Source organism: Alexandromys fortis, unplaced genomic scaffold, assembly GCF_014885135.2.
Source record: "Alexandromys fortis isolate MF-2015 unplaced genomic scaffold, M_Fortis_MF-2015_v1.1 scaffold_180, whole genome shotgun sequence".
Classification (NCBI taxonomy): Eukaryota; Metazoa; Chordata; class Mammalia; order Rodentia; family Cricetidae; genus Alexandromys; species Alexandromys fortis.
The window spans coordinates 706,813-729,644 of NW_026068143.1; the positions used below are offsets into that span (position 1 = coordinate 706,813).

Here is a 22,832-nt window from a genome sequence, read left to right on the forward strand (position 1 = left end):
CTGGATTCTGGTGATGTCATGTTGCCTTTCATGTTGTTGGAGGAAGTCTTGCATTGGCGCCTTCCCATCTCCTCCTTCAAATGGAGCCAGGAGAGGCCTGGTGTCTTGGTCCAGTCTTTGCTGTGACTGAGTCTCTGGGTATATCTCTTCAGTGTAGAAGCAGGGACCGTCCTGTCGAGCTGGAACTCCTCAGCACCCAAACATGGACGACTGGTAGTCCAATGACCCGCGGACAAAAAGGAGGAACTTGGGGGGCAGGGCAGGGACGAGTAGAACACAGGACACCCTGCCTCACAAGGTGAAGGTGCAAGTGCTCCCTTTCAGGGGTCCTTGAGGCCTGACATGTAGGCAGGCACTCACTGCTCTGGGTTGGAAGCCTTAGTGTAGGAGCAGAAAACTGTTCCTGAGCAAAAGACCTTGCAGAAAATGCAGGCTTGGAGGGGGGAGGGGGGTCTTGTGTAAGAAAGACTGCCTTGTAGAAGTAGCTAAGGGCGGGGTGTTTGTGCTCTCTTCTGGGACTATCGCCCCTGGTTAGCACACACTTACCCGTCCAGATGGAACTCTTCAGCACCTAAACAGGGCTGCCTGGTAGCCCAATGATCCGGGGACAGAAGGAAGGAGGGGGCAGGCATTGAGGGATCCAGGAGAGCACTGGAGCCCCTGGAGCACAGGCTGAGGGTGCCCGGGCTCTCTTACTGGGGACCTTGAGGCTCACTGCACTGGGTGGGTAGCTTTAGAGTAGGAGCTTAAAACTCGCCAAGAGTGTTTCTTTATTCATTAACCAATACAAGCAACACACAGAAGAGACTCCCATATCAAGAATAAGCTGACTATAGTATTTATTTATATTAATGACATTGGTATGAAGATACCAATGCATTTTAAATACTATGTCATTGTATATTTCAACTAATTGGAAGAGTCTTTTTTTTTTTTTTTTTTTCAGCTTTACAATTCACATTTGAGGCCAGTCACCAGTTCCATGAAGTTTTCATCTCTAACTATTTTGGTGCCCTGTGAGCTAAGTCTGTGCTCTCTGAGATTTTTCATCAAGCCGAAACCTTTAAACTGGACTAGAAGAAAAGGTAGGCCAAAATATGTGAAGCCTTTAAGAAATTTATCCGTTTATCAGTTTTTTCAATGCTGTTTTTAGCAATGAAGAATGTTCAAAAAGAGTTGATGATTGTCAATGGAAGATTTCAGACATAGTATTTAAATGAGTATCTGTATTTTAGATAACTATTTAGATATCCAAAATGCAAGCACAATTAGTTATTTAAAAGCAGTGAAATTCTCATTATCTGGAGACATAATCTCTGGTAAGGAAAATAAAGCACTTGGAGTATTCTTTTCACAACATTTGACGGAAGATGAATGGATTTAGAGAATGTAATATTAACAAGCTCACCCAATCTCAAATCCTATAAGTGCATATTCTCCCACATTAGCCTATAATGTATGCATACATATAGGTGACCAAATATGTATGGCTATACTATAACAGGTAGAAAGGAGAAAAAAAGATATTAGGTAATAAGGAAGGATGAAATGTTGATAAAGCTAATTGTTTTTACTTTTAACTTTGTCATAGATATTTTAGGAGATTTTTGGAGGTTGGATCAAAGCATAAAAATGAAATTTTCAGTAAAAGTGCAAAATGAAAATCAAAACTCCATGACTTCAGAATGGCTCTTCTAACTGTATAGAAGTGGATTGATATGTATAAACTTTAGATATTGGCAGGAGCTTATTTGAGTAGCTATATTAACCTAGGTGTTTGACATTTTTTATTTGCAATTTCTCCCAAATAAGGTGTTTTTGTGAAATTAAAAGAGCAATGTTAACATATATTCATTACTTAAAATTCAATTATTTTTGTAAATACAAGTATAAATATTTGCAAATAATTTCTGAGGGAAATGTGTAAGAAATTATTACAATGTTTTATACATATGATCTATACTATTCTTAAACAAAACCAACAGATTAGCCATCGTTATTCATAGAATTTTAATAAATGACAAATCTACATAATATACCAGTTAGTTACCCCAGTGTCACTTAGGATGTAAAATGCCTTTCCCCACAGAAACACAGCAGAAAAAAATATGACCCTTTAAATTTATCTCAGGGAAATCAAGAGAATACTTATGACATCTTTTGTGGCAAACATTAATTTTATACAGTACACAATTGAAAAAAAAAGAAATATTCAGTATTATACATTTTCTCTATTGAGAATTCAAATTTGTAAGAAAATCTTTAGGGTTCTTTCCAATTCTCTTGATATTCATTTCAGGTTATTTTCATTTTATAGTCTTAAATATCCTATATTAAGACATTTTGTGACATTTGATTAATTTTTTCTTTTTAAAAAAATATTAATTTAATTTTAATTATGTATATATGTATATGTCTGTGTAGGAGTATATACACATGGGAGTGCATTGCCCCAGGGTTTTAAAAGAGGAACTCAGATACCCTGAGCTAGAGTTACAGACAATTGTGAGCTGCTAAAATTAGTGCTAGGGATAAAACCTAAGTCTTCTGCAAGAGCAGTACATGTGCTTAAGCCTCCTGAAAATTCTTAACAAATAAAATTATATAACCAGAATAGCACAAGATCATAAAATGTGTGGATATAATTATTGACTTATTGAATGTATTTTCAACGGATTTTGCTGATACTGAGTAGTTTTGTGAATAAACATGTACAGGAATATGATTGTTCACTAGGGAAAACATCAGTATTTGTGATATTAAAAGTTATGAGTCTAAATTAAATTATATAGAGGAACATTATCTAAAAATATATGGGTCTCGACTTTGACACAACAGGCAGTAATACCTTATTACATATAAAATTCTAGTAGAGCATGTGGCCCTAGGAAAAAGATTAAGTCAGGATAGTCTTTATAATAAATTTAAATGGAGGTAGACTAGCTCAGTAATCAGAAGGGTTGTATTGCCTTATGTTTTAACATGAATGATTCTCAACAAGCAATTAAAGTCCAATTCGGTCTCCAAGCTATACTACTTCCACAAAATTTCCATATCAGGCAAGTCTATATTTTAAAATATAATTTTTGTTGCCTGAGTGTGATGGTGGAAATGAGAATTCTCTGCAAGTGAACTCCTGGGATCTATGTGGGGTCATAGAAACATAGTAAAATTGCATCATACAAAACTCTAAGCTCTAAATTTACTGAACAAACAAAAACAAAACACATTTAATCATGCACATGAACTGTGTGAGTTTTTAGGCTATTGCTCAATTTAAAAAAATTACAGAAAAGTAGGAATCCTAGAAAATGCAACATCCTCTTAGAGATGCTAGTGATTTGTTTTTCTCAAAGAATTACAGGTGCTCAACAGTGTTATTTGGGGTAATGGCAAAAAATAATAATGCTGAGTTGGAAAAATAATGTTTATTTATGGTGAATAAAAATAAAGAAGGCCTTGCTTTGGAAACATTGGTGGCTGTTTCCTCATAATCCTTATACTCTTATCTTTTCCTATGCTCATATAATAATTGAATAGATTAATAGATAAACTTTATACTTTTTGTCAAATGAACTTTTGTAGCCATATGAATTAACTTTATTATCTTGAGTCTATAAATTAATTTAAAAAAAGAATGACATCCTTAAAGTGTTCATTCTCCCCATACAGTAATATGCAAGAAGGGAGCTACAGGAAGTATTTGTGGTTTTGCTGTGGACATTTTATCTGAAATACATCTGGATTGAATCTACTCAAAAACCAATAATGAATTCCAAAACAAATTCTAGTCCACACCAAAATAGTATTCAAAAAGGAAATCATGATAGCAGTTCAGATGATGTAGTTGATATGTCCACAAATGAATACAATGTCACTGTATACCTGGAGAAAACAAGTTATCTGAAAAATTCTGAAGGAACTGCAGAACCATCAAGCACTAATATTCCTCAAGTTGAGGAAGTTTCAACACTTACTCAAGTTTTTAAATTACTACTAGAGGAAGAAAATCATTTGATTCAGTTTAGTGAGGGTACATTAGCAAAATTCTATACACATATCACGGAAAACACTGGTGTCAACTTAAAAACATCTTTTGTCAAAGAACAAGGTCTCTATATAACAGTGTTTGGCAACCCAGAATCTCTCATAAAAGCTGAGAATGCAATTTTTGAATGGTGTCAAGAACAGGGTTTAACTTTAAGTCTCATTTCCAAAAAAGAAAATCACTTTGTTATAGACCAGACTGGAGAAAAAGCACAAGATTTGGAACGAGAAATTGAAATAAATTCTCAGATCTTAAGTCCACACAATCAGAGCAACTGTGTGAATAGTGTTGATGCAAAACAGGCAGAGTTGAAATCTTCAGATGAAAGTCAACCTACATCTGCCAACGGTAGCAAGGATGATATTCCTCCATCAGAAATGGAGAAAACTTTTAATTCCCTGACTGCTGAGCCATACCCTGAAGCAAGTGACATTTTCCAAGAATCAGAGGGGCATGTCTCCTTTCCACTGGCTAGTGTCGAGGAGACAGATATTAATGAAATACAACAACACGTGGATCAGATCAATTGTGAAAATGAGATGACAGAGAAGACAAATACTATAACTGAGCATGTGATCATGAACTTTCAAGACAATTATACCATAGGTCTTAAAAGAAATTTTCTGGAAGAGATCCTAGCAGCAACTGGAGATTCAACAGAGCAATCACCTTCAGAGAGCCTATCAGATTCTATGACACCACATAGTGAGCCTGAGAGTTCAGGGGAGATATTTAATGAAGTTGATTGCAATGATGATGATTATTTTGTTTGTTCTATCTGTGCCCCTTCTTGGTTACACAGCTTTATTATAGGTAAGAAAGGTGAGAACATAGCTGAGATAATAAATAGTGTGCCAAAGGTTCATATACACTTTACAGCTGAAGACAAAATTATGCTCAAAGGACCAATAGATGATGTAAATTATGCTCAAGAAAAATTTGACATCATTGTCAATGACCTACTTAGTAGAATGGAATGTACTGAGATAAACAGTAGCGGTAAGTTTCACAAGTACCTTACAGGGAATAATGGAGAGATCCTAAACAGAATTACAGAGAAAAACCAAGTCTCTATCTCAGTGTTTCCTGAAAATGAAATGAATCATTTGATCCGAATTGAGGGAGAATCTTTGGGTGTTCAACAAGCCAAAAGAGAACTCCTTGAACTCGCTAATAATTTGGAAGAGGAGCACAGCCAGGACGTAATCATCAAACACCAATTTCACCACATACTTATTGGACAAAAAGGTGAAAGGGTTCGTGAGATCTGTAGGAAATTCCCTGATGTTATCCTCAATTTTCCACATCCTGCAGAGAAAAGTGATGTTGTCCAGCTGATAGGTCCAAAATATGAGTCAGAAAAATGTGCACAGTATTTGGAGAACATGTTGACAGATATTAAAGGAAATAACTATACTGTAAGTATTCCAATCACAAAAAGGCTTCACAAAAGGATAATTGGAAAAGGAGGTTCAAATATAAAAAAAATCTCTAAAACAACCAACACCAAGATTAGTTTCCCACCAGAAAAGTGCAACTCGGAAGAGTTTGTCATTACTGGATATCCAGAAAACTGTGAAATTGCACGTAACTGGATTCTTTCAATTCAGGAAGAGATAGCTGATACTGCAGAGGAGGAAATTTTCATTCCTCCTAATCTATACAAATATCTGACTAATCCCAAAAAACGTTTGATCAATTCAGTCATAGAAGAATGTGGAAAAGTTCATCTGCATTTCCCAAAAAACAAGTCTGGCCTACATAAACTTATTATCATGGGCTCTGTTGAAAATGTTGAAAAGACCAAAACAAAGCTTCTGAAACTTGCAGAAGAAGAGCAAGCCAAGAATTACTCTGGGACTGTCCATGTCAAACCACAATATCATCAGTTTCTTATGAATAGAAATGGAGGCAATATTTCCAAACTGTGTGAAGAGAATGGAACATGTGTCATTTTCCCTAATCTTAAGAACAAGGATCAAGATTCCATAACAATTACAGGAACTGAAGAGGGTGTTAAAGAAGTAAAAAAACGACTAGAAGTTTTAATTAAAGACTTAGAAAATGTGGTGGAGGATAACATACTAATAAATCGCAAATTTCACCATTATTTTGTTATGCGGAGGGGCCAGCTTTTAAGGGAAATGACAGAGGAGTATGGTGGCGTGGTTATTACATTCTCTTATGCAGGAAAGCATAATACAAAAGTCACAATAAGAGGGGCAAAAGCTTGTGTTGCGGCAGCAAAGAAACACATTCAGGCCATTTTTGAGCCTTTGGGCTTTCAAGTTACAACGCGGTATGTTATTCCCCAAAAGTTCCAACCTTTTATCATGGGACCAATATGTTCACGAATTCAACAAATTGCAAGAGATTATAACGTTCAAATCAAATTTCCAGACATAGACAAGCCAGTCGTCAATATGGACCTAGGTATGCAGGAAAAATGCAAAGAAAAGTGGAGAAGGACCCCTAAAGATCTTGTTCCTAATTCCGCAAAAAAAAGTGACACCATATTTATATCAGGCCAAGTGGAAAATTGCAAGGCAGCTACTGAAGCTATTGCATCTCTAATTCCTGCTACTGCTGAAGTTCATGTGCCCTTTCACCTACATCCTTACATCATTGGGCACAAAGGAAGTGGCTTACGTAAGCTCATAAAAGAATTTGAAGTTCATATCCAAATATTACAACCTGGAAGAAATGCTGATATCATATCTATTATGGGCCTTGAAGCAAATGTGGAACAAGCCAAGATCAGGTTACAAAAACGAGTCAAGGCTTTACAAATGGAAATAGAAGATCGGACACTAAGAAATTTTAAGCTAATATTCAATCTAGATCCCAAATATCACTCCAAGATCACTGGTCATAAGGGTTTACTTATTGCTCAGATTTGCACAGAGCATGATGTTACTATCCGTTTTCCAAAGAGAGGAAGTCATGAAATACAAGACCAAATCACTATTACTGGCTATAAAGAGAACACTCTAGCTGCTCGAGATGCAATAATGAGAGTATTGCATAAGATCGAAAAAACGGTTTCTAAGGAAATCCCACTGAACCATCAGGTTCGTGGCAATGTTATTGGATTCCGTGGAAGAACCATCCATAGAATCATGGATCAATACCAAGTAGACATACGTTTACCTCCAAAAGGGTCATACAATCCTAATATCACCTTGACCGGGCTCTCTGATAATGTACAAAATGCAATTGAGCATATACTCAATCTTGAAAAGTACTATCTATCAGCTGACATGAGCCATGAACCTCAGCGGGAGCATAATAAGAGTGTCTCCCTTTGCAATATAGCCATGACACCATCCAAGAGTTTTGTAAGAAAATATGTTCCCTGTTATGCTAAAACAACCACAAAGCTCCCAGACGTGGATAATTGTGAACACTTTCCCAGATTAAAGCAACGAATGCCGTCTAAGACTCATCCTTCAAAACTGTAACAGTGATGATCAAAACAATAAAGTGTTCAAAAGAATAAAGTGCTTACCTGAAAATGCTGTCAAATATTTTAATTTAATTTTCTTTCTTGAAAATCCCTTGTGTAATTATTGTAAATACATCACTTCTCCACCTCCTTTGCTACCTCCAACTCTACCCATTCTCCCTTATTCTTTTTCAATTTCATGAACTTTTTTAAAAATTATTATTGTTACATATACACAAACATTTACACACATATATACAAACACAGACACACAAACACATACTACCAAATCCATTTAGATATTTTTTGAAAATATATCCCTAAATTAACGAAGCTTCTAGATAGAAACATAATTCTCGTACATTTGCCAATAATGAGTCAATGCAGTGCTTAGATATTTAAAAAAAAATATGAGTGAAGAGGACATATCTAGTCTTATGTGACATTTATAATTACTCAGAGCCTGTTGTTTATATTTTAAATTGCTAATCCCTTCTCCTGCTTATATTCTCAATTAAATTATTAGATTAGAAAGATAGCACCAAACTATTAAATTTCAGGATCTATTCAGGACATCACTATTCATTTAGCTTTAATTAAGAGAACTCACCCAGTATAGGAAGGAACCTAGATCATTTCATAGCTACTCTGTTTATTTATTTATTTATTTATTTATTTATTTGCTTTTTAATTTGTGTGCTATTTGCATTATTATAGCTTTTGTGTAAAGGGCAAATGGTTTTCTTGTTACTCTGTTCTCTGAGTTTCTCATTATTCAAAAATTAGGAAGGAGAAGTGTGGTCTGTGTACATGTATGCTTGGTGTGATGTTATAGTGCCCACACATGAAAATTAGCCTAATGGTGAGATTCTCCAATATGATGAATGCTAAAGAATATTGACTTATTATGAATTAATTTTGTTCTCACCTATCAATTGAGGGCTTGAGACTTCTACAAGTTTTTTGATTCTGCGACATACCTTTCAGAAATATTCCTTGGAGAAAAATGTCAAACCTAAGTAAGGACAGTTTCGATCTTCCTTCCAGTGGTTCTTCTAGGTCTGATAAATTTTAATGTAATGATGCCATATACTATTTTAGTGCTGAGTTTCAGTGACAATCATGAACTAATATATTACTTCCACAAATAAGTTTTTCTTTCACCCAGTACCATACCATAGCATAACTTATTTGAATTTAGCTAGAAGCCACGATAGCTTTACAAAGAGTGTCTTTCAATTCTTTGACTGGTCAATGTGATTCATAAATGCCAGATCCCAGAATATCATCTCTGGACCGCATCAAAACTAGAGCATAACCTAAGCTCATCTATAAATGCAGACTCCATCAAAACTAAATTCCTTTTGTATCATTTATTTGTGTTTGTTCTCACACAGATGTTTCTTTCAGGATCATTCCTAGTAAATTTCCTGAATTCAAATTCTCTATTCCACAGTATGATAGAGCTATTGTTACTATGAGAATTGCTATGAAGCTCATTAAACTATTTGGGAATTTGGTAAGCAAGGTAAAATAAAGGATCATTTCATCAATGACTAGATCACAAAGAATAAATTATTTTTTCTAAGTTACCAGTCTTCCATATATTTGTATATTGCCTTTCTAAAAGTATATAAACAAATGCCAAATTCACACAGATATATCTATTGAATTCTTCTGTTGACCTTGTTCTGACAATTAAAATTAGAGGCTTTTCTTTTTAGTTTGAAAATTTTGACACCCTCCTTAGCTCATCATATAAGGTTATCATTTCAAATACTCGTATGGGTAACAATTTAGGGGAAATGATGCTTAGGTTATGATAATGTAGATTATCAAATGAGATAAGTCATGACACATTTTCTTTGTAATCACAAAGTATATAAGAGTACCCAAAAGAGTACATCAGACCTTCATTCCTAAATATTGATATATATTTGATTCATTAGATAGTAATTTATAGCAGTACTGATTGATAATATTTGTATCAGTGATTATAGACTCTCAATGATTTCAAAAATTACCCTGGTATTTTTTCATAAATTAGGAAATTTAGTCATTATTTTAAGTCAATATGACATCATTGTATCCATTTTTTAAAATGGGTAATACTAACATAGAAAACATTTCATTCTACTTTGTTGGTCTCATCTTTAATATAAACTTTTGCATACCAAAATCAGACAGTAACTTATATTTTGTCACTATAATATTAAAATGAGTTACATGTGATTTACTTCAATACTAGCTAAGTAGCTTTCTACTCTATATTCAATATCTTTTGGGAGGACAGAGGAATTTATACTCACAGAGAAGCACTAAGAGAAATAGAAATGTTAATCACTCCAGGGTTTTCTCTATAATGGAGAGAAAATAAAAATCACAGATCTGTGCTCCATCAAGAAAGTTGACATAGTTTTTTTTTTTTTACAAACTGCTGACCTTTTTGTTATCTGGTGAGGAAGTCCGCAAAAACCTTGCCCAAATTCCCCCAGAATGTTCATTCCAGACTTTTCCTTCTTAGAAAATTACTCATCCTTAAGGTTGATGTCAAATGTACTTTACGCCCTATTGACCTCTATACTGACCACACTTGATACAAGTCCATTTAGCTATAGAACCCACTTTTATGATCACATGTACTTTGCAAAAAGAGTCTTTATGTAGTAACACTATAAGCTTTATTGTGCACCTGGAATTAGACTAATTGGACTGATTGTTGCCTGGAAACCTTTTCCCAAATTGTACTGCATTTAAAATATGCTGACAACTAGCCACCTTGTTTTAGGCTCCCCAAAGTCTGATCCAGGTTAATGAAATCAATCTTCACCAGGCTTTATTCTTCTGCCTTCATGCAGTTCAATTCTCTGCATGACACCTGCAGGAACCTAGCAAATTCTAAGTTGATTCAAACAACATTTGTCAACAAATTCATTAAAGTAAATAAAATAATAATGAATGAAATTTAATATTATGTAGATAATTTTTATGAAGATATCATTAACATAACAAAGAGCATCATAGAGATGAACAAAAGTTCAAAAATAAACCTTTTATAACAAATACTCCAAAAGTAAATTAAACTTCAAAGGTAAAAATGCACTTGTAATAACTTATATTCTGAAACCAAAGATTCCTAGCTTTGTTAGTTAAAAGTTTATTAGCAGCTACCAAGTGGAATAAGAGACTCCTAGTTGCTTCTATAAATTGATATACCAAATGAATGTTTATTTATAGGTAGATTCTCTATGAGAGAATGTTAGCCAACTGGTAAGACTCTGGTCCCCTTAACAGTTGATTTAACATCCGTATCATTAGCATAAGTGGAAGCACACTAGGTACAAGGCTTGCCTCAAATTACTTTACCATAAAGTCTTGAAAGGTATCTACAAGGCCTCTCCTCTACCTCTAGTTGTCCAGCTCAAAATCAAAATCAACTTCAAATTCACCTGCTCAGTGAGGAGAGAATTCTTGTAGAATTCTGTGCTGAAACCATCTGGTTCTGGTTTTTTTCTTGGTTAAGAGAATTTGATTACTGTTTCATTTTTCTTAGTGTTTATATGTCTATTTAATTTACTTATCTAGTCTTCATTTAGTTTTGGTAAGTATATTTATGTTGATAAAGATTTCTGTCCAGACCATTCCGACAGCTATTCAGTCCCAAAGAAACACATAGAGGTCTACATTAATTATAAATTGATTGGCCTATTACCTAGGGCTACTTGTAACTCTACTATAGAGCTATAGTAATGAAAACAGCCTGCTATTGTCATAAAAATGGATGAAAGGACCAAAAGATTATAATCAGGTATCAAGTTGCATGAACACCTTTTTTTGACAAAGAAGCTAAAAATATAAAATGGAAGAAAGCATATTCAACAAATGGTTCTCACATAGCTCAATATCAACATGTAGGAGGATACAAATAGATCTATATCTGTCACCATACATAAAACTCAAGTACAAATGGATCAATGACCTCAACATAAAACCAACCACACTGAAAGTCATAGAAGAGGAAGTGAGAAGTACAGTTGAATGAATGCATTGGCACAGGAGACTATTTCCTAAATAGAACCCCAGTACACAGACACTGAGAGCAACCATTTTTTTTTTCTGCCTGATGTAAAGCCTGAAGTGGAAATATCACAGAGTCTGAAAGAGATTAGTTCCAGAACCACATTTAGATACACTAAACACTAGGGGACACTAAAAAACATTTATTTGAAAAGATAATACTTTCAAAATAATGACTTAGAATATTTTATCACTCAGAATGAGAAAGGAGTTTTGTGAGTTCAAGGTAATGTAGCAAGTTCCTTTCCCAAAGATAAGACAAAAATGGTAATTATACCAGGACTTGGGTAAGGTCCATATCATTTGGACTCTGACTTAAATCTGGACTCTGTACAGATGAGGTCTCTGAAGAGACCCAGATCCATTTTAGGCATAATCCCTGCCTAGATTCACATAGTGTCAAGAACACTACTCTTACCTGCAACAGAATCGGACTTTATCTCATTCCATTTTGGAATCAGGACCAGCCTAAGACCTTATCTAGAACATAGCCCTTAAGTCCAGGCCAGTCAAAACTGAGAGACACACCTGGATCCAGACCCAGATAAGAACTCCACCATATATCATAACTTATGGAGACTTGGAAGCAACAGAATCATGGTATTCCTGACAATGGATCCGATGAAACCAGTACCAGCTCTTTGTCCAGACATGCGCCTAGACTCAGTCAAGAAAAGAACCTGGACCTTGCTAAGATGGCATGCACATGGTTCCTGCTGGAACCTTCAGAAACACAGGCACTTCAATAACAATTCTGTAGTCTTTGAAAGTTATGAAGAATGCCTATATAACTGTAATATATCTAGCAAATCTAACATGACTACAAGCTTGACTATTATTGATGATTATCCATTAACAACCTATATTTCCTAATTATACATTCATTTTAAATGAACTACACAATCACAATACCTTAATCATGATTAGAGATATGAATATACATATAACAAAATTGACCTTAAACTTGTATCAATAAATCACGATTTGTACCAATGCAAATTATTCATCTTTATATCATATTCCCCTTTAAATGTTAAAGAACATTTATGAACAATAATTGGGAATATGGGCATAGTTTTTTTTTTTTCTCCAAACTGCTTTATGTTGTATGGGGGCACTGTTAATCAGTTTTTCATGGTATATCCTGTGTGCTAGGTTCATCTCAATTGGCAGTTGAGTGAAGTAATTTTACTATGTTAAAGTTAAAGCCTCCCTTTCCTTTTTAAACAGAAAAGGGGAAACGGTGCATTAGGTACTTCTGTCTATGTGTCACTTTCATTGGCTAATCAATAAAGACACTGCTTTCACTGATAGGGTAGAACTTAGGTAGTCAGAGAAGACAGAACTGAATTCTGGGAGGAAGAAAGCAGAGTCAGAGAGCCACCATGGAGCTGCTAGTTGAGACATGCTGAATCTTTCCCGATAAGCTACAACCTCATGGTGATATACAGATTATTAGATATGGGTTAAATCAAGATGTGAGAATTAGGCAATACGAGGCTAGGGATAATGGGCCAGGCAATGTTTAAGATAGCCAGGTGACTGGGATGACAAGCAGCCCTGCTCCTCCTGTTACATTTAGTGAATGTCTTTGAACCTTGAAGTAGAGAAAGGCACTGGTATGCTGTGTATTTCCCATTTGAGGCTGAGCACACCTCCAACTCTTTCTATTTGCACATTGACAAGTTGAGTATTTATTAACTGCCCTCTACTAAATGGTGCATCTCTGATGAAAGATGAAAGATGCACTGATCTATTTGTATACAATAAGTCATCAGATGCTCCTTTGATTACTATATCCATTTATCAGAATAATAGTAGTAGGTCTTCTCCTAGGTCCATAGCCTATATTGTTACAAGTTCTAAATCCTATTAATAGTATCAGATAAGTGTTTCATTTAAAACCCAGATCTTAGATCTAAAATGAATGTGGTTAATACTCATGTAATATTTATACCACTACTACACCAGATGGCATACATTTTCAGGGAAGTCATTATTTTAGCTAGAAGGTTCACAGTTTGCTGACAATTCAATCATCAAAGATTCTTGTAATATATACTTAAACTTTATTTTTCAGAATGTAATTGGGCATACATGTAGGATCATTTATTTGTTCTCTCTCATAAGCATGTAGTAAAATTTAACCATTGTATTTGTTAGGGCTTTTTTGTGTGAAGAATCATCATGTCCAGAGCAACTATTATAAAGGAAAATAATTAATTAATACTGACTTACACTACAGAGGCTCATTCCATTGTCATAATTGCAGGAAGCATTGCAGTACATACTTAGACATTTTGTTAAAGAGGTGGCTAAGAGTTTTATATATTGGTTGGCAGACAGAAGGATAAGAATGAGACACTGGGCCTGACTTGAGCATCTGAGATCTCAAAGCCATCCCTAGTGGCCTGTTTCTTCTATGAAAACTGCACCTACTCCAACAAGGCTATACCTCATAATAGTGCCAATCTCTACAGTCCTATGGAGACCATATCCATTTAAACAACCACAATTACTTTTATTTTTGTGATAGGTCAAAATATATAATTTTCCCATAGTGGGGTTAATTTTTCCACATATCATTTCCATTTTATTTATGTATGCTTATTCCTTGTTTTCATAACTGTATAATGACTAAATTACCACACAATAACTCTAATTTATGTTAAATAATAGACCTCTAACTATCTCACTATCTCTTAGAAATCTGATCTCCATTTTTTGCAGTTCTGTTCTCTTTTATACCTCCTGTAGCTGTATTATGGATTTGTTTAAAAATGTTCTTCATTGTCTTTTTTCTTCATGTATATAGTGTTGATTTATAAACAAATTTTATGACTTATCTCTGACATTCTGAAAAATAACTCTGATACCTATTCCAAAACTAATTGTTTTGAGTTATTGTCAGACACCCCACACCCTGAAGAAAATTTATAAAAGAGAGTGCTCTCTGCTCTGAAGTAATCCTTTTGTACACTGAGAATATGGATTACTCTCATTTGTAAATAAAAACTTACCAATAAAAACAGTTGCACAGGTGATCCAGTATCCAGAAAGCTTCAAGGCTGCCAGCTAAGATGGTCCAGCCTCACAGAATACTCTAGCCAAGACTTAACAAAAGTCCTGGTTTTCTTAAGGTTTTCCCAAAGATTATCAGTGCCCCAAACAACAAGAAACAGTCTAGAGAATGACATCATCTTCCAAAATACGAGTTTTTTTTTTAATCATTCAAGGAGGTTGGTTACAAGTTGTTATTGAAAATATTACAGGGGCTGGAGAGATGGCTCAGTGGTTAAGAGCATTGCCTGCTCTTCCAAAGGTCCTGAGTTCAATTCCCGGCAACCACATGGTGGCTCACAACCATCTGTAATGAGGTCTGGTGCCCTCTTCTGGCCTGCACACATACACACAGACAGAATATTGTATACATAATAAATAAATATTTAAAAAAAGAAAATATTACAAAACTAAATAAAGGAGATTAGATTTCATGGATCTTCTTCAAAAAGAAAAAAATAAGGAATATAGAAATGGTAGGATAAAAGGGCATATTATTGAATCTACTTTTAAATTAGAAAACAACTACTAATTTTAAATATTTTACATTGGTATGGATTTTTAATTGATACAAATTTAAAGTTATTTATGATATGTTTCTACTCTTGTTTTGGGTATCATATTTATGCAGCTCATTAAAAATATAATGTAAAATTAAGAAATACAGATTTATAATCTTCTATAGTAGTAAAGTTTATAGTAATGTTAAGTGTGTTTTCAAGGTCACACACAGATATATTTTGATAGATGGTCTTCAAACACTTCAAAGACCTATAAAATATAGTACTTAAATGTTTTATTAACATAAGACTTTTCTTGACAGTGAGACATGTCTGCTCCTGGCAGCACTAATTTTCTTTAGAGAAGATGCTAGGCATTGAAGAACCTCAGCATGGAGTTTGCTTTCTTTAGGGGAAAAGCTAACCATTTGGGAAAAATTCTGCTCTTGCCTCAGTTGCTAACAGCATGCTGTCCAGATTGGATGAGAAGGATGAAAAAGAAAGTGACTGCCAAACTATGTCAAGATAAGAAATGACACTCTTTTAAAATTCCCTGATTCTCAGAAACATCTGTCAGATATACCAGAACTGCAGGCTGAAGTTGGATGCTCTAAAATTTAAGAACCTAGAGTGACTCTCCAGGTAGCAAGGTGTTTTTGTCATTAAGAGAAATTTCATTCTTCTGGGGTTTTTGACAGAATTAAAGACTAGATAGTCATAGTTAATGTTTTCCTTAGGTATGATAAAAGGTAGATTAGGTATAAAAGTTTTGAGTCAAAAAGATAAGATAGATAATAGAATGTTTTCTTTAAATTTGCCAGATACAAAGGGACAGGACATTATAACTGTAATTCTTACTTAACTGCTATTTTCTTACACATAGTTTTACTATGTTAAGTTTGAAAGGTTCCTTTTTAGTTAGACAAAAATGGGGAAATAATCCAGTACATAGTGTATCTGTATTACTCTCATTGTTTAATAAAGAAGTGACTGAACTATAACACACCAAGCATAAAATGGGCAACAGAGCCAGACTAAGAGGATGCTGAGAAGGAGGGTGGAGTCTGTAATAGGGAGCTGATTCAGAGAGAAGCAAGATGGGAATGCCATACTGAGAAAAAAACGCAAAACCATGTGACAAAGCATAGATATGAAATATGGGTTAATTTAAATATAAAAGTTAGATAGTAACAAGCTTGAGCTATTGACCAAGCATTTATAATTAATATTATGTCTCTGTATATTTATTTGGGAGTTGTTAGTGGGACAAAAAGCTTCCAACAAAAGCTGTCTCTGTGTGCCAATGTTTTCTACAACATCTATCTCAATCACTCTTTTACTTTAAGGTATCACTTCTAATAATATCATAATGCCTATTCTTCTCACCAACATAAAGACTCCATTATAATGCCCAGTAGTGGTGGCTCATGCTTTTAGTCCAAGTATTTGGGAGGCAAAGACAGGTGGATCTCTGACTTCAAGTCCACCCTGGTCTACAGAGCAAGTCATTTTTGTGCTTTCTCTTGTATTTTTTTTTTTTTTTTGTATTCTCTTGGTGCTCTTAATCCCATATAAAATAACCAATGAAAATACAGAAACTGACCAAAATATACTTTCATTTTTCAGTTTAAGGAGATTATATTTTGGAACATTTATGTATCCATGTACACATATGTATATATTTATATTTATGTGTATATATGTATATACATATATGCATGTCACAACAATTAAGGTTTATTAAAAGCAAAAATCATATCTTGGTATCTCACTTAGCAGCTACAGTGGGAAATTTTGCAAAATTGGCTATTATACATGGGAGCCAAAATTACATTTTAAGTTTTAATTACTATGCCTAAGTTATCCATGAAACAAAATATGCCTCTGATCTTCAAATTTCTTTCTCAAAGAGAGATAGTTCCTGAAATGCTTGAGGCTATTATTTATAGGAGAAAACAAATCACATGTTTTCACTCCCCTAAACAATTTTGGTTAATTCATCTGTACCTCATGTGTTTGATCCTATATGGGATTAAGTTTCAGAAGCAGGAAATGCATCAGAACATAAGCTTGCCTTTGGATGTAGGCAGGGGGTATGTCAGAATATATGCTTGTCCCTGATTAGACCTGGTGGGAAACACTTAAGCTGCTGCAAATCTTGATTCAGGGCATTTTCTGGGAAACCAGTTATTTACCTGGCCAGAGTCCGTCCACTTGGCCAGTATTTAATTAAAATTTGTTTCAAATTTGGATTTAAAGTGTGGTAGTGATTGTAGTCTCAATAGGTAGGAAAATATATATAGGAAAGGGAAGCTGGGTAAAGGGAAATGAAGAATAGGTGCTGGACAGGTTTAGAGTAGGGGGCCTGAGGTGAGAAAAAAAAAAAGGAGGAAGAGCCAGGACTCTATAACAGATATTTGCTGAGAACTTTGTCACTTGTGTCTGCTTTGATATGTTAATAGGCACCTCAGTTAGACATTTGTTCTGGGTTACTTTGAGACCTTACATCCACCATGTGGAGAGCAAATCTTTAAAGACATTAATTTGTGGGAGACATGTTACATTCAAACCAGAACGTATTGCTCCTGGCCCTCACAGAGTCATGATCATCTTATGAAAAATGCATTTCTTTCCATATTTACATAGTTTCAAAATAACTAACATTATTCAAAATTCCAAAGACTACAAGGTCTCTTTTGAGACCCAATGAAATCTCTTAACAGAGAGCTCTCTTAAATATCGTAAATAAGAATTTATAGAAACAAAGATGGTGGCACCCATTGGTACCTGATGTGGGACTACTAGGCATCAGAGATACCCATGAAGGCATCAAAGGGTAATACCTCTGTAGAAAAGGAATCTTCAGGGTCTACAATAACCCTAAAGCAATTAAGGGAAAAAGGGAGCATGTTTTAATGAAAGAAGCATTTTAACTCAAAAAAATCTTTCTTTGCAGGTGAATTTTCATTTTACCTTCAGCGAGGGCACCCATCATATTATCTTACTATACAGCAATAGGTTTCTCTTTAGTATTGCTAAGCTCTGACAGTTATGACTATTTTTGCACCAACTCCTCCACAACATTGAAACTGATTCTTTCCTATCCAAAGTATCCATATCTTTATGTTCGATTTGTTTCTTTCTCTCACTCTATACTCAATAAGAGCAGTGAACAGTTGTCATGTCATGAACAATATTGCACTGTTGAAATTTCTTCTGAAAAAATATAAGTATATTATATTTTAATACAGCCCCACTTGAGTTTTCAGGACACTGGAAGAATTCAACCTAATTCACTGTTTAAACTATAATATAAATTGTATAAGACCTATTTACAGTAAAGTCCATATTCCCTCTTGAACTCTCATGGAGTAATCCAAAATTGTTCACAATTTTCTTTGCAGGCTTGTCTACCAAACTCATATCAGAAATGACTCATTATACCATCTTAAAACACTTTACTTCCTTCATCCACATAATCATTAACATCATCCACATTAACATTCCTCCTAAAATGTAGTTCAAAATGACTGCAAACTACTTAGTCAGGTTAATCATAGCAATAGAACTATACCTCTATAACAATTTCTGGTGTTATTTTTGTTGTTGCTGTTGCTGTGACCAGATATGTGCAAAGAAACAACATAAAAGGAAAGCTTTATTTCAGCTTATAGTTTAGAACACTGCAGTAAATCATGAAGAATACATAAAGATGGTAGACATTTCATGTACAGGAATGTACAGATAGACTCTGTGGATGGAGGCTGCTTGTTCATTTCATTTCCCAGCAACCCAGACTCAAAATAATCACAAGGAAACTAAAGCCTGGGATAAAACCAGACTTACTGAACTTAGTGGACAGTGAGGAGTACTGATAACTCAAGAACAATGGCAATGGGTTTTTGATCCTACTGCACGTACTGGCTTTGTGGGAGCCTAGGCAGTTTGGATGCTCATCTTACTATGTTGAAATAGGAGCGGCGGGGCTGCGTCCCCAACACCCCGGCCGCTTGGGTAGCTCATGCCCGAAATAACAACATACAAACTGTATTCAGTTAAACACCGCTTGGCCCATTTCTATGCATCCTCTTCTCGGCTAACTTTCGCATCTGGACTAGCCCATTTCTAGTAATGTGTGTAAGCACCCCAGGTGCGCTTACCGGGAAGATTCTAACCTATGTCCATGTTGGGTCGGAGCTTCATCACGTGTGCCTCAGAGAGCAGAGCTATCGGGAGAGCGGAGCATAGCGTCTCTGCTCCAGAGCAGAGCTGTCAAGTCTACCCAGGAGAGCTGAGCATGACTTCTCTGCTCCAGAGAGCAGAGCTATTGGGTCTCTCCTGGAGCAGAGCAGAGTCTGACCTCACTTCCTCTTCCGCCCAGAATTCTATTCTGTTTACTCCTCCCACCTATGCTTTAACCTATCAGGGCCAGCCAAGCAGTTTCTTTATTGCTCAATGACCTTCCTCCATCATTACTAGACCTGGATGGAGGTGGGTTGACCTTGGACTTCCCACAGGGCAGGGAACCCTGATTGTTGTTTGGGCTGACGAGGGAGGGGGACTTGATTGGGGGAGGGGGAGGGAAATGGGAGGCAGTGGCGGGGAAGAGACAGAAATCTTTAATAAATAAATAAATTAAAAATAAAACAATGTAAGGCCTATTAGTTGGGCTTCTTATTAATTAACTCTTACATCTTATATTAACCCATGTCTATTGTATTTTATTTTACCATGAGGCTTGTAGTTTACTGTTAAAGTTCTGACTGGTGGCTCATGTCTTTCTCTTTTGGGGGCTTCATGGCATCTCCTTGTCTTTACCTACTTTCTCCTCTATTTCATCTTGCAATACCCACCTTGCTCTATTCTGTCCTGCCATAGACCAAAAGAGCATTCTTTATTAACCACTGGAAATAAAACATATTCACAGCATACAAAGGGGATTCCCACATCAACTCCCCTTTTCTGTCTAAATAAAATGGAAAGGTTTAACTTTAACATACTGAGAGTTATACAACAGAACAATTATGAAGTAAGAATTATTGTTACAATATTTAGTTCATTTATATTTAGTAAATTAAGGAAAATAATCTATCATCTATCCTATATTTGTGAGTCTAAAGTTTTATATCTAATCCATCTTTTATAATTATAACTGTCTTTCTCAAAACATCAAAGACTCCAGAAATATATATTACTTGAGTAAAAAGATGTGCATTGTAAGCAACCTCCAAAATTCTAGAATTGAAAGAGACATCTCAGTACCTGAACAGTCACCCAAAATTCTTTTGTAATGTTGGAACACCCATCTTCAGCCTATAGGCCCATAATTTCTGGTAGACTTTTACATGAAGTAGGAGATTTAAAATACTGTTTCACCTCTATTGGCAGTTTGTCAGTCACTTACTTCTGTAACTTGTAGAATGACTGGCAGACTCTTTTAGGAACCTGAAACCTTTAAGGGCTGTCTCACCTTATTTAGGCAACTTTAGCAGTCATTTTTCTGTGGGTTCTGTATTTCCAGTTTATACAGCATCAAGCAGTCCAGGAAAAAGCAGTCTATTGCCAAATGACTAACAAATTACATAAGGAGCCTCTTTGGTAACCATCTTCCTCTTGAAATAATTGGTGCTGCCATGGGCAGATGAGTCTCATTGTCATGAAAAGTCCTCAGTTCTTTTTTTTTTTAGAGAAAAAGAAATTTCATTTAAAAGATATTCAACCTTACCCACCAAAATAAATGTAAAATGAAATAAACTTTAGATTTTGTTTTTACCTGAAAGCTTAAGAATAAATAAAATTTCTTTGTCTCAGCTACCAATTCCATTAAGAACTCCCTGAAAACCCACTTGCAAGAGAATCAGGTAGGAGACCTTCACTCTTCCTTCCTTCCTCCAATTCCAATGCCATAAGCTCATGCCCAGTTCTGTAGCAGACTACCTTCTGTGGCCTCCCCTCCTTTCCTATCCCTATCACCAGTGAACCATGCAGATTTTCTCCTCCAACCTACCTCTACTACACCATCCTTTTGTCTCAACTGCCAATTCCCAAGGGCACTCCCTGGAAAAAATACTGAGGATAACAAGGAAACCATGTAGGCAATAGTCATTCTCCATCCTGTCTTCCTGTTCCAATCTCCAGTTTTATCCTCATCTCTGTAGCAGACCACCTGTTACAGAAGGAGGCTCTCTGCAGATCCTGGTAACACATCCAACTTTCCCCCCTTTCACTGGACTCTTTTAACTTCCCCTTCTAGTTAATTTCCATTCCCAAATGTCATCTCTTAATATCTAAAATTAGTTTTTACCCAGTACCCCTGCACCAAGGGGTACTGCAACAAGAAAGATTTCAGAAGCATTCCAAACACCAAACTCATAGCCACGCACATGTTGATTTAAGAGCGGCGGGGTTGCGTCCCCGGCACCCGGCCGCCCACATGGCTAGGTTATGCCCCAAAATAATTACACGGAAACTGTATTTTTTTAAACACTGCCTGGTCCGGCTAGTTCCAGCCTCTTATTGGCTAGCTCTTACATATTGTTCTAACCCATTTCGAATATTCTGTGTAGCCCACGAGGTGGCTTACCAGGGAAGATTTTAACCTGCATCTGTTTGGAGTGGGAGAACCATGGCGACTCCTGACTCAGCTTCTTTCTCCCAGCATTCTCTCTGTTTACTCCACCCACCTATGTTCTAACCAATAAAATGGGCCAAGGCAGTTTCTTTATTATAATTAACCAATGTCCTTCCTCCATCACTCACATTCTCTTAAGCACCAGAGAGGGCAACAAAAAACAAGGCACCCACTCAACAAAGACAAAATCAGATATCAGCATCTAGAATTACAATCATTCCAAACCCACATGCCTAGATAATGTCATAAAAAAGAATAAATGACAGCAAAAACGGTATGTCTCAAGTAGAGCCCAGTGACCATACTACAAACATAGGCTCCAAGAAATAAAATAGCTGAAACACAAGATAAGGACTTCAAAATTGCTATTATGAATATGTTCAATATCTTTAAAGAGGAAATGAGGAAATCTATTAAAGAAATCTATGAAAACACAAACAGTGAAATGAAGTGAAGAAATATTTCAAGACATGAAAGTGAAAATAAAATAAATACATACCTAAGTGAGGAAAACTTAGAAGTGAAAAATTTAGGAACTTTAACAACAATCTCAGAGGCAAAACTCACCAATAGAACACAAGAGACAGAAGAGAGAATCTTGGGCATTAAAGACCAGTTAGAAGAAATAGATTCATATGTCAAAGAAAAAGTTGAATCTAATAAAACTTCAGCACAAAACACTCAAGGATTTTGGGACATTATGAAAATAAATAGACTTATGAATAATAGCAAAAGAAAAAGGATAATAAACACAGGTCAAAGACAGAGAAATGTTTTCAACAAAATTATAGAATAAAATTTCCTTAATTTAAAAACAAAAGTGATATCTATCAAAGTACAAGGAGCATACAGAATACCAAATATATAAGACCAGAAAAGAAATTCCCCATAGCACATTATACTCAAAGTGCACATATAGGAAAGATTCAAATAAGGAGAAAATAAGTTACTTTTTTTTTCTTTTTTTTATTGAGAATAAGAAAAAAAAAAGTTTCCGCCTCCTCCCAGCCTCCCATTTCCCTCCCCCTCCCCCCACTCTTCTCCCCCTCCCCCCACTCTTCTCCCCCTCCC

At 35.5% G+C, this 22,832-nt stretch overlaps 2 protein-coding genes across 2 annotated transcripts in view; both read left to right on the forward strand.

The window, feature by feature from the left end:
* The window catches only part of LOC126491286 (atherin-like), a 293,010-nt gene that overhangs the window by 141,779 nt on the left and 128,399 nt on the right, over positions 1-22,832 (forward strand). The window lies entirely within an intron of this gene.
* LOC126491289 (vigilin-like) lies at positions 3,769-7,509 on the forward strand. Its single transcript, XM_050126855.1, has one exon. The coding sequence runs from the start codon at positions 3,769-3,771 to the stop codon at positions 7,507-7,509; it is 3,741 nt and encodes a 1,246-aa protein (XP_049982812.1).